The sequence below is a fragment of the Microtus pennsylvanicus genome, chromosome 1 (assembly GCF_037038515.1).
Source record: "Microtus pennsylvanicus isolate mMicPen1 chromosome 1, mMicPen1.hap1, whole genome shotgun sequence".
Lineage (NCBI taxonomy): Eukaryota > Metazoa > Chordata > Mammalia > Rodentia > Cricetidae > Microtus > Microtus pennsylvanicus.
Window position 1 is genome coordinate 209,050,813 of NC_134579.1, and position 14,474 is coordinate 209,065,286.

At 42.3% G+C, this 14,474-nt stretch overlaps 2 protein-coding genes across 2 annotated transcripts in view; one reads left to right on the forward strand and one right to left on the reverse strand.

Annotated features, from left to right (window-relative positions):
• The first annotated feature begins 359 nt into the window (after positions 1-359).
• Positions 360-2,235, forward strand: LOC142836187 (actin, cytoplasmic 2-like). Its single transcript, XM_075950297.1, is given in 2 exon segments — positions 360-517; positions 520-2,235. Coding segments are annotated over 2 exon segments (1,122 nt in total). The 5' UTR covers positions 360-408; the 3' UTR covers positions 1,533-2,235.
• A 5,274-nt stretch (positions 2,236-7,509) lies between these two features.
• The window catches only part of Nox3 (NADPH oxidase 3), a 66,418-nt gene continuing 59,453 nt past the window's right edge, over positions 7,510-14,474 (reverse strand). Inside the window, exon 13 of the mRNA XM_075959293.1 lies at positions 7,510-8,108. Within this exon, the coding sequence (XP_075815408.1) occupies positions 7,982-8,108 (127 nt within the window). The 3' untranslated portion in view covers positions 7,510-7,981. The remainder of the gene's footprint in view (positions 8,109-14,474) is intronic.

Here is a 14,474-nt window from a genome sequence, read left to right on the forward strand (position 1 = left end):
TTCAGCAGTTAAGAACCTGCTCTTCCAGAGGTCGTGAGTTCAATTCCCAGCAACTACGGGTGGGGTGGCTCACAGGCATCTGTAATGCGATCTGATGCCCTCTTCTGGTGAGCAGGTATACATGCTACTGGAGCACCATAGACAAAATAAATGACTCTTAAAAGAATTAAAAAATAGCAATGGGTTAATGGCGTTGCTTATGGTCGGATGAGACAGATTAATAGTATTAATGTAGAAGTTTTGATCCTACTTATTGCAAGCCAAGAACACACAACCTATGCTTTTCTGAAATAGTTATCAGAAATCAGAAATAAATAACACGTTAAGATGATGATCTTGGGGTCTCACACGAAGGTTTGCGCTGCGTGTCTTCCCGCTGCTCCGTCTCCCCGGTATTCGCTGATCGCCATGGAAGAAACTGTCTCGCTCGTCATTGACAATGGCTCCGGCATGTGCAAAGCTGGCTTTGCTGGCCACGACGCCCCCAGGGCCGTGTTCCCGTCCATCGTTGGCGCCCCTGACACCAGGGCGTCATGGTGGGCATGGGCCAGAAGGACTCGTACGTGGGTGACGAGGCCCAGAGCAAGAGAGGAATCCTGACCCTGAAGTACCCCATCGAGCACGGCATTGTCACCAACTGGGACAACATGGAGAAGATCTGGCATCACACCTTCTACAATGAGCTGTGTGTGGCCCGTGAGGAGCACCCGGTGCTTCTGACCGAGGTGCCCCTGAACCCCAAAGTGAAAAGAGAGAAGATGACGCAGATAATGTTTGAAACCTTCAACACCCCAGCCATGTACGTGGCCATTCAGGCGGTGCTGTCCCTGTATGCATCTGGGCGCACCACTGGCATTGTCATGGACTCTGGTGAAGGGGTCACACACACAGTGCCCATCTACGAGGGCTACGCCCTTCCCCATGCCATCTTGCGTCTGGACCTGGCTGGCCGGGACCTGACAGACTACCTCATGAAGATCCTGACTGAGCGGGGCTACAGCTTCACCACCACGGCTGAGCGGGAAATCGTGCGTGACATTAAGGAGAAGCTGTGCTACATTGCCCTGGATTTTGAGCAGGAAATGGCCACTGCTGCGTCATGCTCTTCCTTGGAGAAGAGCTATGAGCTGCCTGATGGGCAGGTGATCACCATTGGCAACGAGCGGTTCCGGTGTCCAGAGGCTCTCTTCCAGCCTTCCTTCCTGGGCATGGAGTCCCGTGGCATCCACGAGACCACCTTCAACTCCATCATGAAGTGCGACGTGGACATCCGCAAGGACCTGTATGCCAACACAGTGCTGTCGGGTGGTACCACCATGTACCCAGGCATTGCGGACAGGATGCAGAAGGAGATCCCAGCCTTAGCGCCCAGCACGATGAAGATCAAGATCATCGCTCCCCCTGAGCGCAAGTACTCTGTCTGGATCGGTGGCTTCATCCTGGCCTCACTGTTCACCTTCCAGCAGATGTGGATCAGCAAGCAGGAGTACGACAAGTTGGGCCCCTCCATCGTCCACCGCAAATGCTTCTAGATGGACTGAGCAGGTGCCAGGCATCTGCTGCATGAGCTGATTCTGAAGTATCAATTTGCCCTGGCAAATGTACACACCTCATGCTAGCCTCATGAAACTGGAATAAGCCTTTGAAAAGAAATTTGTCCTTGAAGCTTGTATCCAATATCAGCACTGGATTGTAGAACTTGTTGCTGATTTTTGACCTTGTATTCAAGTTAACTGTTTCCTTGGTATATGTTTAATGCCCTGTGCATATCTTGATTTAGTTCTTAGTCATGTGGTTCTGTCACTAGGTGGCTGGGGAGAGCGAGGGCATGCTGTAGACGAGAAATCCCCAGCCTGGTGGATGTGTGAGCACCGTGCATTGATCTGTGCAGGGTATTAGCTGACTGCTAACTTCCAGGATTTCTCGAGGTTGGCAAGGGTTCCTGAACCAGTTACCACTTCCGTCTTGCCGGTCTAACAGGGTGGGAAAGTCCGAGCCTTAGGACCCAGTTCTGGTGTTTTCCCTCCTGACCGCGTGGGTTGTTATTACTTGCCTTGAGTTGGGAACGTTTGCATTGACACCTGTAAATGTATTCATTCTTTTAATTTATGTAAGGTTTTTGTACTCAATTTAAGAGATGACAAATTTTGGTTTTCTACTGTTCAGTGAGAACATTAGGCCCCAGCAACATGTCATTGTGTAAAGAAAAATAAAAGTGCTGCAGAAAAAAAAAAAGATGATGACCTTGAACAAGGCTCAGAGTCACCATTGAGGGATCTAGGGGAGACAAAGAGGGCTTAGCAGTTCTTAATGTGTTTAGTTTATGCTTGTTGGCAGATGATGGTGGCCATAACTGAAATAATAGAGACTGGAGGAAGAACAGAATTGTAAGTTGAAAAAGAAAAGGGGTTTACTTCTTCTTGTAAGAACAAAAGATACTTATTCCTCTCAGTGCTGAAACCATAGCTGGGATGTCATGGAGAGTCGAGGGGGATGTCAACGTTGGAGCTTTATTTTTGGGCTTCATTCCCAGACAGATGGTGTCCGAGATCTTCAAGTTAAGAGATTAGACAGAGAAGGAGGAGAGGACCAAGTCTGGAGACACAGTGACACTTTGAACCTGGGCAGAGGTATGAGAGATGGTAGCGGAGAGATGACTATGTCACAGACGTCCATGAATTACGCCTGAAAGTAAACTGGCCACGATTTCAGCAGCTGGTTTTACTTCTGGGACGGAGCTGATTTCAGCAGCTGCATTTTACGTCTTGGATGAAGGCCATCGTGGGGCTTGAGAATAGCCACAGTTGTGGAGATACTAATCCACTTAGTGTGCGATAAAGAGAAGGCTGTGGGCATTCCCCCTCAGAGAGCTGCACGCGGTGGCCCATAAGGAAGATGAAGGACAATGTAATCTAATACAGCCCGACAACTTGAGCCAGGGAGAAGCGTGATGGTTTGACTCTGAAGTGTCACCTGTAGGCTCATGCTGTGAACCCTTGTTTCCCAGCCCGTGGGGCTATTTTGAGCGTGGTGGGGCATTCAGAAGGAAGGGCCTGGCTAGTGAAAGTAGCCCATGGTGGGGAGGGGAGCTTGAAGGTTCTGTCGGCTTCTGGGGTCATTATGCTCGCTCTGTCTTCTGCACTGCAATGTGGGAAGACTTGCTGCCAGAAGCTCCCACTGCCATGGAGAAGCAGGCTCTACCACCACGTAGCCAACACTCTGATGGATGGAGTCTCAGGATCCATGTGCCAAAGTAAGCCTTCACCCCTTGGGTTGGTTCTGTCAGGGATTTGGGGCAGGGTGTTGAGAAAAACTACTAATACAAGAAAGGCAAAGGGCCAAGGAGATGGCAAAGGACAATAAAAGATTAGTCATAAATAATTGTGTGGGGGTAGGGCAGGGGGAGAGGTATGTGGGATTCCCCTCTGTATGCTACGAATATGTTTTATTACCATTGGTTATTAAAGAAGCTGTTTTGGCTAATGGATTAGTAAAGTTAGGCAGAAAATCTGAACAGAGATATATAGAGAGTAGGTGGAATCAAATTGACGCCACATAGCTGCTGAAGGAGAAAGACGTGAGCAGACAGCCAGAACCTTACCAGGTAGGCCATAACCTCGTGGTCATTCACAGATTAATAGAAATGGGTTAATTTAAGATGTAAGAGTTTGCTAGAAATATGCATAAGCTATTGGCAAACAGTGTTGTAATTAATATAGTCTCTAAGTTATTATCTGAATCTGGGCATCTGAGAAACCAACGAGCAGTCTCCACCAAGGACCAAGTTATGAAAGAAGCAAAGTGAACAGACCAGGTTGAAAGCCAAAGGGACACTGAGGCCCAAGGTAACAAATCAAGGCTGAAGGTAACGTCTTTATGCAGCTGATTTTAACATTTGCAAACTGCAGAGACAATAGACAGCATTGCACATTGCAAGATTAATTACAAGCCCAAATTTGAACACCCAAAATGTAAAAAACGATGAAAACAGAAACTGTGTTTGTCATCTATTTTCTTTTCATGGCATAATGTGTCCTGAACAGAGAAGAGATTGTTTATAATTTTTGTTTATTCAACTGAATTTGAATACTAAGATTTATAGTTTTCATTGGGAAAAAAAAACACCTTTGAATAGTGCCCAGATTCTACTGGCAATATTATATACCACACCATCTATTTATTCGCTGTCTTCTAAAACAGGAACCAGTTTGAGATCCAACAGTAATAATTTGGGCCTGTTAAAGTTTGGGGGAAATTATGTAAATAAAAGATACAAAGAGATTATAATCATTAGAACAATTAACAGAATGGAAAAGAATCCATTATTAAAATAATTGACCATTCTAAAAGGAAGAAACAAAGGACATACAAACGTATTCACAGATCTAATATAAGAAAATTGCTTCAGGTGAAGGAAACCCCTCACACAACATAGTATAACAAAATAACTATATGAAATGTTCATCAAATGTTCTGAGTCTCTAAGATAAAAGAATCACTTAGCCACCCAGGCCAAAAATAAAAATGTAAGTTATAAAGTGGAGAGAAAGAGGGGCTGGAGAGATGGATCAGCGGGAGAAAGAGATAGCTCCATACTTCACCGCAGACATACAGATGAAAGAAAATGCCAGCGGTGTATGCAGAAGCCTGAGGGGGACTGAACGTGGTCCAAGAACAGCAGAGCCGGCGAAGATCAGTTGAGTGGAAATGGAACCTACCGGTAGTCTCAAGCGCAAGCTGAAGTAGAGACACTCACTCGAGAACAGTCTTCACACTTTCCTTGGTCACCCCAGAAATTATCGAAAAGCTTAGTCTCAACCAAAACTCATGGATCGCGTCGCTGTGGTGCGCGCAGTGGGCCATTTCAGGTCCCCTCATCATTTCCTTACAGAATATAGCAGAGGCTACACACAGTAGTTCTGCCTTCGCAAACAACGAAAGGACCACAGGATGCTGGATTCCAGTGTCCTCCTACCTTACAAGCGGAGGATATCCAGTATTTCACTTTTATATTTTAAAAGTATTCTTTCAGGGGCCAGGGAGATGGCTCAGCTAATAAAGAGCTTGCTGTGAGTTGGATTCTGGCACCCATGGGAAAAAGCTAAGTACTGGGGTGTGTGATTTTAACTTCTGTCTCAAAAGACATGGCGGGGAGCCCCCACATACCTCTACCCCTTCCCTACCTCCACACAATTATTTATGACTGATCTTTTATTGTTCTTTGCAGTCGCTATTTTGAGATTCTGAGGAAACATATTTTTCGTTTTTTACCTTGGCTTATCTTTGCACACTCAACTTTGTCCCTCCTGAAGTGAGTATCTCCTTTAGCAGTTGCTCTGGAGAGGGAGGGTTCTGTCCGGAAAGTCTGTCTTTTGCCTTCATTTTGGGAAGTGAATTTCCCAGGGCCCAAAGGTACGTTAGTACTTTTAAGACAGAATATTCTTTCTTTCTTTTCTCTCTTTCTTTTTTTTCGAGACAGGGTTTCTCTGTAGCTTTGGTTCCTGTCCTGGAACTAGCTCTTGTAGACCAGGCTGGCCTCGAACTCCCAGAGATCCGCCTGCCTCTGCCTCCCGAGTGCTGGGATTAAAGGCGTGCACCACCACTGCCCGGCAAGACAGAATATTCTTAACATGGGAAGCTGTTGAGGAGGCTGTGGCCACACTGATTGTTGTTCACAGGCAGGTAATAATACAGTTTTCCTCTTTGGTGGCTCTAGGGGATTCCCCCTTTGGGATGGTTTGCTCCATACACAGGAAGTTTCCTCCTTGCCCACCTTCCTTGTCTGTTCTTTCTCTCGCCGTCTTTCTCACCCCTCCTGTCTCTCCCACTCCTCTCCTCTCACTCCCTTCTCTTTCATCTTGTCCAGTTTTGTTTTCCTTTTCCTTCCCAGTTTCCAGCTTTCTTCCCCACGTAAGCTTTTTGCTTTTCTTTTTTTCCTATATACTGTCTCAAATAAACTTTAGAGTATATATCACTTAAAATCAAAATCAAGAAAATTTTAATTTAATTGGCCTTTCATTTGGCATAGAAATTAATTTGGAATAAATTGATGTTTTCAGAATGTTTAATATTCAAATTTAGTTAATACTACCTGTGCCCATTTGCACGTCTTTCCATTTATGTTTATTGATGTATCTAATTACCTTGAATAATTTTTGTGGAATGTTTTTATTTTGAATAAATTATTTCCCTTTTAATTTGGTTATTGCAACATTACAGAAATCAGATTTTTATATTTTTATGTTTGAATAGGCAAGAATCTCATTATATATATATATATGCACATATATATTTAAAAAGTTGAACAGTATTTCCAGAAATAACAAACAATTGGATTTTTTATATTCTGCCAGAAAGTTTTATTTTATTAGACAAAATTGGATGACCAAATAGTACAATTTATTTTTTAATAGGCAAAGAAAGAAAAGTACTGACTATGTTTAAGAGGAAAAAATAATAACGTACTTGATTTTCTGGCAAAAGGTTAGATTTGACTCTAGAAATTTCTAACAGTAATGGCTGAATCAAGCTTAAATGGGAAAACAATTGCATAGCATGCCTGAATGTGTTCAATTAGTGTTTAAGTAATTATCTATCTATCTATCATCTATCTATCTATCTATCTATCTATCTATCTATCATCTATCTATCTATCTATCTATCTATCATCTATCTATCTATCATCTATCTATATGATACTTCCAGATACTGAGAAATTACCAGAGGAAGTAGAAATTATATGTGAGATATTACTGAATATACCCAACTGTATAAGTACACCCTACTCAATATGACTGAATTTATAGTCAAAATTTTAAAACATTTGATTATAGAAAGTAAATAATCAATTTGTATTTTAGAAATACATGAAAAAACTTAAGTAGCTAAATGGTTTTGTAAAATCAAAGCATGTCAGGCCAATTCACTTCTTTTATGATGCCCCACGATGATAAGAAACATTCAAAAGCATAATCTGGTCTTAGTTGTAGCAAATGCTTTTGTTCCATTGCCTATGATGTATTACCTAGAAGCTAAGGGTGTGGTGTACAGTCCCCAATGCTGGCGGTTAAGCAGTTTTAGCTGGACACTGATATTAACAGGTGTAGGGATGTCAAAGGCATCTTCTGAAGTCAATAATTTCTATATAAAGCCAGAATAAAAGGCTTTATATGCCACTAATGCATCTACTTGTTGCTGTCTGGGGCTCAGTAATTTTCAGATCAGTAGATATATTTGATGAGATGATTATAAAACATTAACACTGGTGTGGAGAAACTCTAAGATGTGAGCTTTGCAACCAGCACCATGGCGTGGAAAGGCTAAATCGGTGAAAATAAAAAAAGTCTCAGCTGTTTTATGGGATGGAAGTTGAGTTGAGCTATAACTGTTTGTTAAAAGAGAGGGAGAAGGAAATCAGGAAGGAAGGAAGGAAGGAAGGAAGGAAGGAAGGAAGGAAGGAAGGAAGGAAAAAGAGAAAAGCAAACACGAAATTTAGTTTTAATGTGTCTGTCATACAAGGTAGAAAAACGTCAGAGGTTCTACCCAGTTATAACCATGGTTTTATTAACATTATGTCTACATTTCACAGGTCCAATCTGGCCCACGTTTTACATTTAAACACCCACGATGTCCACATTTTAGTTCAGTGCTTGGCCACTCACCTATATGCCCAACCCCAACTTTTACATTTTTAAATGATCAAAAGTACAAATTCCATGGGAGAAAATATTATATGACATTCACCTTCAGTGGCCTTAAGTAAATTCTGATGATAAATGAACTCAGCTAGCCTGTTGTGATGTGTTCTTATTTGTGGCTACGTTAGCATCTTGGAACCACAGTGTTGAGTAGATTAGGCTAAACCCATGCTATTCATAAAGCTAAAATGATTGCTGTCTGGCCCCTTGGGAATAAAATCTCCCGACTGGTGACCTCTTTGATTGCAGCCGCTTGGGCAGCACATTCAGTTTACCTCCAGCATCTAGAAGCTTTCCTTGTTGTAGTAGAAATGAACACCCCGAGGGTCCGCTGAGGAATACAAATGGCACATCTTTTGAAGAGTCTTCGACATGGCCTTGGGTCCACAGAAGAACACGCCAATGCTGCTGCTGCAGGTACAGTAAGAAAAGAAGAGTGTTACCCAGGCAATACCAGCAGGAAGCCACGACAGGCCTAGCAATTAGGAAGCAGACATGGTGGCAAGGTTATTTATTTATCTTCTTGTCTGTGTCCACTTCCTCTTTTCTTAGCATCCTTCCTGCTTCCAACACATTGCTCCCGCCAAGATTCCCAGAGCCTCATGATTCCCAGAATCACAGGAGCCAGGGACCCAAGAGGAGAGAGGCCGGAGGGAACTGTGCAAATAGCACAGGGGTTTATGATACAGTGGGTTTTGGTCAGATGAACTTAATCAGCATCTTCTTGGATCTGTGGATAGAGTGTAAATTCCCTCACAGAAGGATCAGGACTGTTGACTCCGTTTTCTCATCCTCAGTCCTGGTGTAAGTAGAAAAAGATTATACGTTTGCTGAAGGAATGAATAAATGGTCATGTTGATTATTGCCTACATGGTCTTGGACAGGGTGGAGGTCTGGCATATGTAAAAAAAGGCAACAATTACATTGTGTGTTTTAATGAAAGAAAAATAAGACAGTATATTCAAAGAAGTCTTTCAAAAGGGTCATTTATGACTAATGTCTTGTCCAACCTTGCCATTTTTATAGATAATAAAATTTATATTAAAGTCATAACAGCTTGATTTATTTCTCCTACTAGAATTCAATTTGCAAAGAAGGTTTAAATGAAGACAGGGAAGGGACAAAGCACTGTTGAAGACGAAGTTTCCCAAACATTGCAATCTCTGACCCTTGCCTTTCAGAAACTAGTGCGGAAGACACAGCAGTGCTTTGCATCACAAGAGTGCTCCTGTCCCTTGTGACCCTGCCCCTGTATAAACAGGCACTGGTTCAGGGGTTCATATTGTTTCTTGAATTCAGGACATGCCAACCCCTATTGGAAAGTACAAAGGCCACAGTTTTCCTCCCTTGTCTTCCAGATTCTTCTGCTCTGTAGCATCTTCTTTCCTTAGTCTCTAGCATACGCTGAAGTAGTTACTCAAGTTTAGATCGAAAGTACCCATATTACTGTGTATAAAATCATTAGGCAGATTGTTAAATTGCAGATTCTTTGGCTGGGATCCATGAAGAGTATGTTTGGTAAGAAGCCAGGTAATATTGAGGCAGATGGTTCTATGAGCCATACTGCCTCAGAGAAATTCTTCAGATTCAGGGCCAGCCCATTTCTTCTGCCTCTGTTCCTCCCACCTGGCTTTTGTTGGTGTCTGTATAGCTCTACTCCTCCTCGCTTATACAGTAGCACAATTCTCGGCCATGTATCAGAACCCTGTTTGAACAGCACGCTCCCGGACCATGCCGCCCATGTTAGAAAGTGATGGTTTAATCACCTTTCCAGCTAGCTTCAAAGAAATTTACCAAATGCTTTCATTTACAAAAGAAAATATATTTAAAATGTCCAAGTGCCACTTTCAAAGGTATCCTTCCCATGACTTAATTTGTGAAAATATTTTTTTCAAAAAATGTTTTGTACTGAATAATTTGACTTGAGACGATTTTCAGGTGTTTATGGAACTAGAAAGGGGATCATTTAAGGAGGTTGATGTTTTCATCATTTGACTGTCGCAAGTGTTGGATATTTTAATTATCTCCCCAAAGCCCTATTGCTTCATGTATGTAATCTGGAGCATTTGAGACCTTTTCCTCTCAGGGTCTCCTCTGCACTCCCAGATTCTCTCTGAGGATGAAATGACGCACGGCAGGCCCTGCCTTGGCCCTGTGCTTGGTCCAGGGTGGTCTCTGTAGCTGTTAGTCCTCAGATATCAGTAGTATGCATGTCTGCAGAGTTTCCCTCATTCCACAGAGATGAACAGAAGATGGGAAGTGGGGTGTGAACGCGGAGGCTCATAGAGAATGAAGTGGGTTGGTCTTTAGAACTGTGGACATAAACAGCTGAGTGAAAAAGGTCAGGCACGGTCCTTCCCAATGAGGAGTCCCAGCTCTGCTTTGGGCACGATGCCCAGAGGAACCCTTGCATTCCTTTTCAAAGGTGCTGTCATGGGTGGTGATATTTCTCCCGTTAACACGAATGTACCAGAGGTTGCCACTGGCTTATTCCCAACAGGTTGTGACTGCCCTTTCGTTTGTAGCCACAGCCGCTATTCAAGAAGCCTGTGGTGTTCTTTGACGCTCTGGCTTTAGGACCCCATTTCAAAGCGTTCTGATTGTGGCCTGCCAGGTGTACCACTGGTCTTCCCAGTGACTCCCAGCCCTCGCGCCTCTTTGAAGCGGTGGCAATTGCACAGCAGAGTCCAGAAGTTCCTGTACTCGGGGTCCATAGCTGTGGTGGTTATGCAAACACCAGAAAGTCTGACAAAGGCCATTCATTATCTACCCTGTGGCTGTGACCTAGAGGTCAGTCCTTCACCATCTCTTTTTTCTCATTGCTGTCCCCAAGCAAGGCATAGTCTTCACCTTGATTTTACCAACCTTGGCATTTATGACACCAAGTATGGGGTTTCCTGGTCATGAATGCATCCCATAAACCATGGAGCTGAGAAAATATGCACAGAATGGTTAAGGCACAGATGTGGCAGGGTTTTTTCCCCCCTTTTATGAGGCAATGGACAAATTCAGCAAAGCCCTAATGGGATTGCTAAAGAAAAAATTCTTCAATAAAAATTTAATTATCCACAATTGCTTAGCGTTAAAAAAGAAGAATCTGTGCAAAAGAAACATAAAAACACTAGACGCCGTTCTCCTCCAGTTTACAGCCTGCAAGCTGCAAAGCTTGCACACACGTGTGGGGCTGGATCAAGGATAACATTAGCAGCATCGACCAGGCTGAGTGGCTGTTTTTGATGGGAAAAGCACAGATTTCACAGAGGCTGAGAAAAATGGTTCACATTCCCATAATTATTCTGAGCTCTGGCAAATGGCAGAGAAGGCTCTTTCCCCTCTGCCCACCCCGTGTACTTGTTAAACAACCACCATGTTCTTCTCTGTGGGATTTATGTGTTTTTTTCCCTCTCTCAAAACAGTTGAGCAACGCCATGCATGAGAGGCATCCAAAATATCACCCACCAGGAGATTTCAGCCCAGCAGTGAGATGGGAGTGTGGGTGTGCCTGGGAGCTTTCCCACCACCTCTCCAGATTCGCAGATTCGGCTGGCACGAGCCCCTTTCTCTTTAAATTGTATGTTTGTTTTTATGCGTTGGCTTTTATGCTTAGTAAGTTATAACCCTGTTGGGGCAGACCCTAAACCCTGTTTTAAAAAAAAATCAAATTACTTTATACCCTGAGTGTGTTCTGCAAATAAAATCGATAAACAGAAGCTCCCTTCAAATTTATGAGGGCTTAGGACCAAGAGCTACAAACTGCTTCAGACGGTGGACACACAAGTTCTGGGTAATCTTTTCCAGTGAATGTTTTTCATTAGAAATGCCTCCAAATGATTTATCACATAATTATACTTTATACAACACCATCTTTCTCATAACTACAGATGATAGTTGTGCCGGCCAGCTCTCTCCCTTTGCGACCCAGGCAATGCCCTGTAGCCATCTGCACTGAATCTCTCAGAGTGTACAGTGGTCAATCTTGACTGTCAACTTGATTTAGAATCACCTAGAAGATACACCTCCGGGGGAGGTCTGAGAGAATTTTCAGAGAAAGTTAACTGAGCAGGAGGGATGACTCCCTGAATGGGCTGGGGTTTCAGTCTGAATGCAAAGGAGAAAGCTAGCGGAGACATTTATCATCTTCCGCTTCCTGACCGTGGGTGCAATGTGAGCAAGCACCTCCTGTTCCTACCGCCATGACGGACCGCATCCGCAAACTAGCAACGTGATTAAGCCCTTCCTCTCTGAGTTGCTTCTTGTTAGGTATTTGGTCATGGGATAACAAAAGCGATGAACGCAGCGTTCTCATTAATGAGTTGTTCATCTGGAGCTGTAGAAATCACTAACAAAACACCGTGTGCCCACTTTCCAGCAGCTGTCTCTTTTGACACGTAGGGCGTGTGCCTAGGAGAGTCTCGTCTCTGTTTCCTCTACCTCATCATCCTTTTGCTTGTTCATGCTTACCAGTAGATATGAGAGATTAAAGCTTAGTGGGGAGGAGGTAGGAAGGAGGTGGAAGAGAAGGAGGAAGAGGAGGAGGATAATTGACTCATAGTATTGGATTCCAGAGAACAATTTTTCTTCATCCTGTCTTTTTCTTTATACCTCTTCCACTAAGGCTTGTAAAGATAGAAATAACCAAAAAATGTTCCCATAACTGTTAGTTTGCTGGAATAAAGTCATCAAAGTAAGTTTGCAGAGTAATAAACCTAGACTATTTACTTATATACTTAGTCCTCCTACAACAAACAAGTCTAGTAATTTTCATTGAATTTTTACTAGGCTATAACCAGTGAGCTAGATGCCCTCTGGTGGAAAAGGAAACATTTAGGTATGGGGGTGATTTTCTATCATCCATGATGGTGGCTTTACTGTTCTTATAAAGCTATAATTTATTGTGTGCTAGATTTATATTTGAATTTATTTCTTTGAGTGTTCCGAGCATTTTCGCCATATAATGAATGTTTAGGATACCCTGTTAGATAAAGGACCTTGTATGCTATAATCAGAATGCTAATTTCCTAAAAATACCACGGAACAACATTTTTGCACATATGCATGTACAAATGAGAATTGAAGGGTGTGCATACAAGCAAATGTGATTCCAGATGGACACATTTACTCAATTTAGTAAAAAGGTATTTTTTACATTTCTGAAAAGAATGGGGGTCTAAAATATATTCATGTTATATGGCTTAGAAGTCCCCATCATTGATACCTTTGTCATGTCTGGGTTGGTTCCTCTGTTCTAACACAAGATGACAATCTTCTTTGTTCTTCTCCCGTCATTATTAAGGAATCATTCCTATTGAACTTTTGAAAACTGGGAAAAACTTGGAAGCTTGTGTGGTAATTAATTACATAAAGTTCACACCTATAAGGTATGGTGAAGATATTAGCAGATAAGTCAACAGCAACAAACTATAAATATATTCTGAAGCATAAGATCAAAGACTGAAGCCCCGTGGAAAAACCTCTTAAGTCAATTAACCAGCAACAGCTGAGCCACAGACCCACAAGGGTGAGTAGATGTACAATGTGTGTTTGTCAAAAAATAGCGAAATATGACAAAGCTATATTTATTTTCACTCTGCCTGTCTTCTGGAAAATGACTTCCTGATTTCTGAACACTTGTCTGGAGGTTGGCAGCTTATTGAGGTTGCTTACAGAAAATGAAACACAGCTTCCATTTCTGTACGAAACACATTTCTATAGGTGAATAAGTCCTAGATGTCAATGCAGGCATCATTAGCCCGCTGTACTTCAACGGGAGGGCGACTTGCTTTGTGTGCGTGGAATACTTTTCTGCACTTGTATAATTGAAGTAATTGGCAATTATCACATGCCGGAGAGTTTGGGCATAGCAAGAAATGACCTCTTTAAATACATACTCGTTTGCTATTTGTGATTGTCTTTTAGAACTATACTCATTTTTTTTTGTAAATCAACTGATATAATTACCAAAATTAATTACAGATAAAAACAGCAGAATATACTTTGCTGCTTTCTGCTTCTAGTCTTTGATCTATTTTAAAATGGCCTCTTCTGTTCCTCATTTGTATTCATTTTGATGCCATCAATTTGTTTCTCTATTACCGTTATTTTCACAATTTTCTGGCTCCTTTGGAACTCGCTCGATCCGCTTTGATCTGCTTCCCTTCGAGCTTTATTTTGGTGCTGTTTTTCATGTTCTGTAAAAATTTTTTTTTTGCCTCCTCTCCCCTCAGTTCTTTTGATTCAACTCTTTCTTAGGACAGGAGCAAACTCTAGCTTTGCGTGAACAGGTAAATGTGATTACAGAGGTTTGCGCTAAGAATGCCTACCTTTGTGCTGGTGAATAGCAATGGCTGAGAGCCTACTTCAAAGGCTCTTGAGAACAAAGAATCTTTTCTGAGGCCACTAACAAATCCAGCAATTCTTCCTGACCCATCTTGCCAAAAGATACCAGCTAATGGCAGGACAAGCCTGTCTTGTGAGGGTAGCCAAGTGGGCTTGGGAACAAACATCTCCATGACATAATCAGGGGAGAACATACTGTTTATCTCTCTAATAACCGTCTTGAAGAAAATTAATGCTACTTTGTCCTTTGTGCAGAGCAGTGATTGAATTGTGTATTCATTTCTATCTGGACAAAGGCCAGCGCATTGCAATACTCCTCAATATTAGATTTTCTTGTTTAAAAATTAGATTTTATTGGCATTCTCCTTCTGTGATTTCTTCATTAAAAGCTTCATTAAGCATAAATCTCCTTTTACAAAGAAGAAAAACAAAAAAATTATT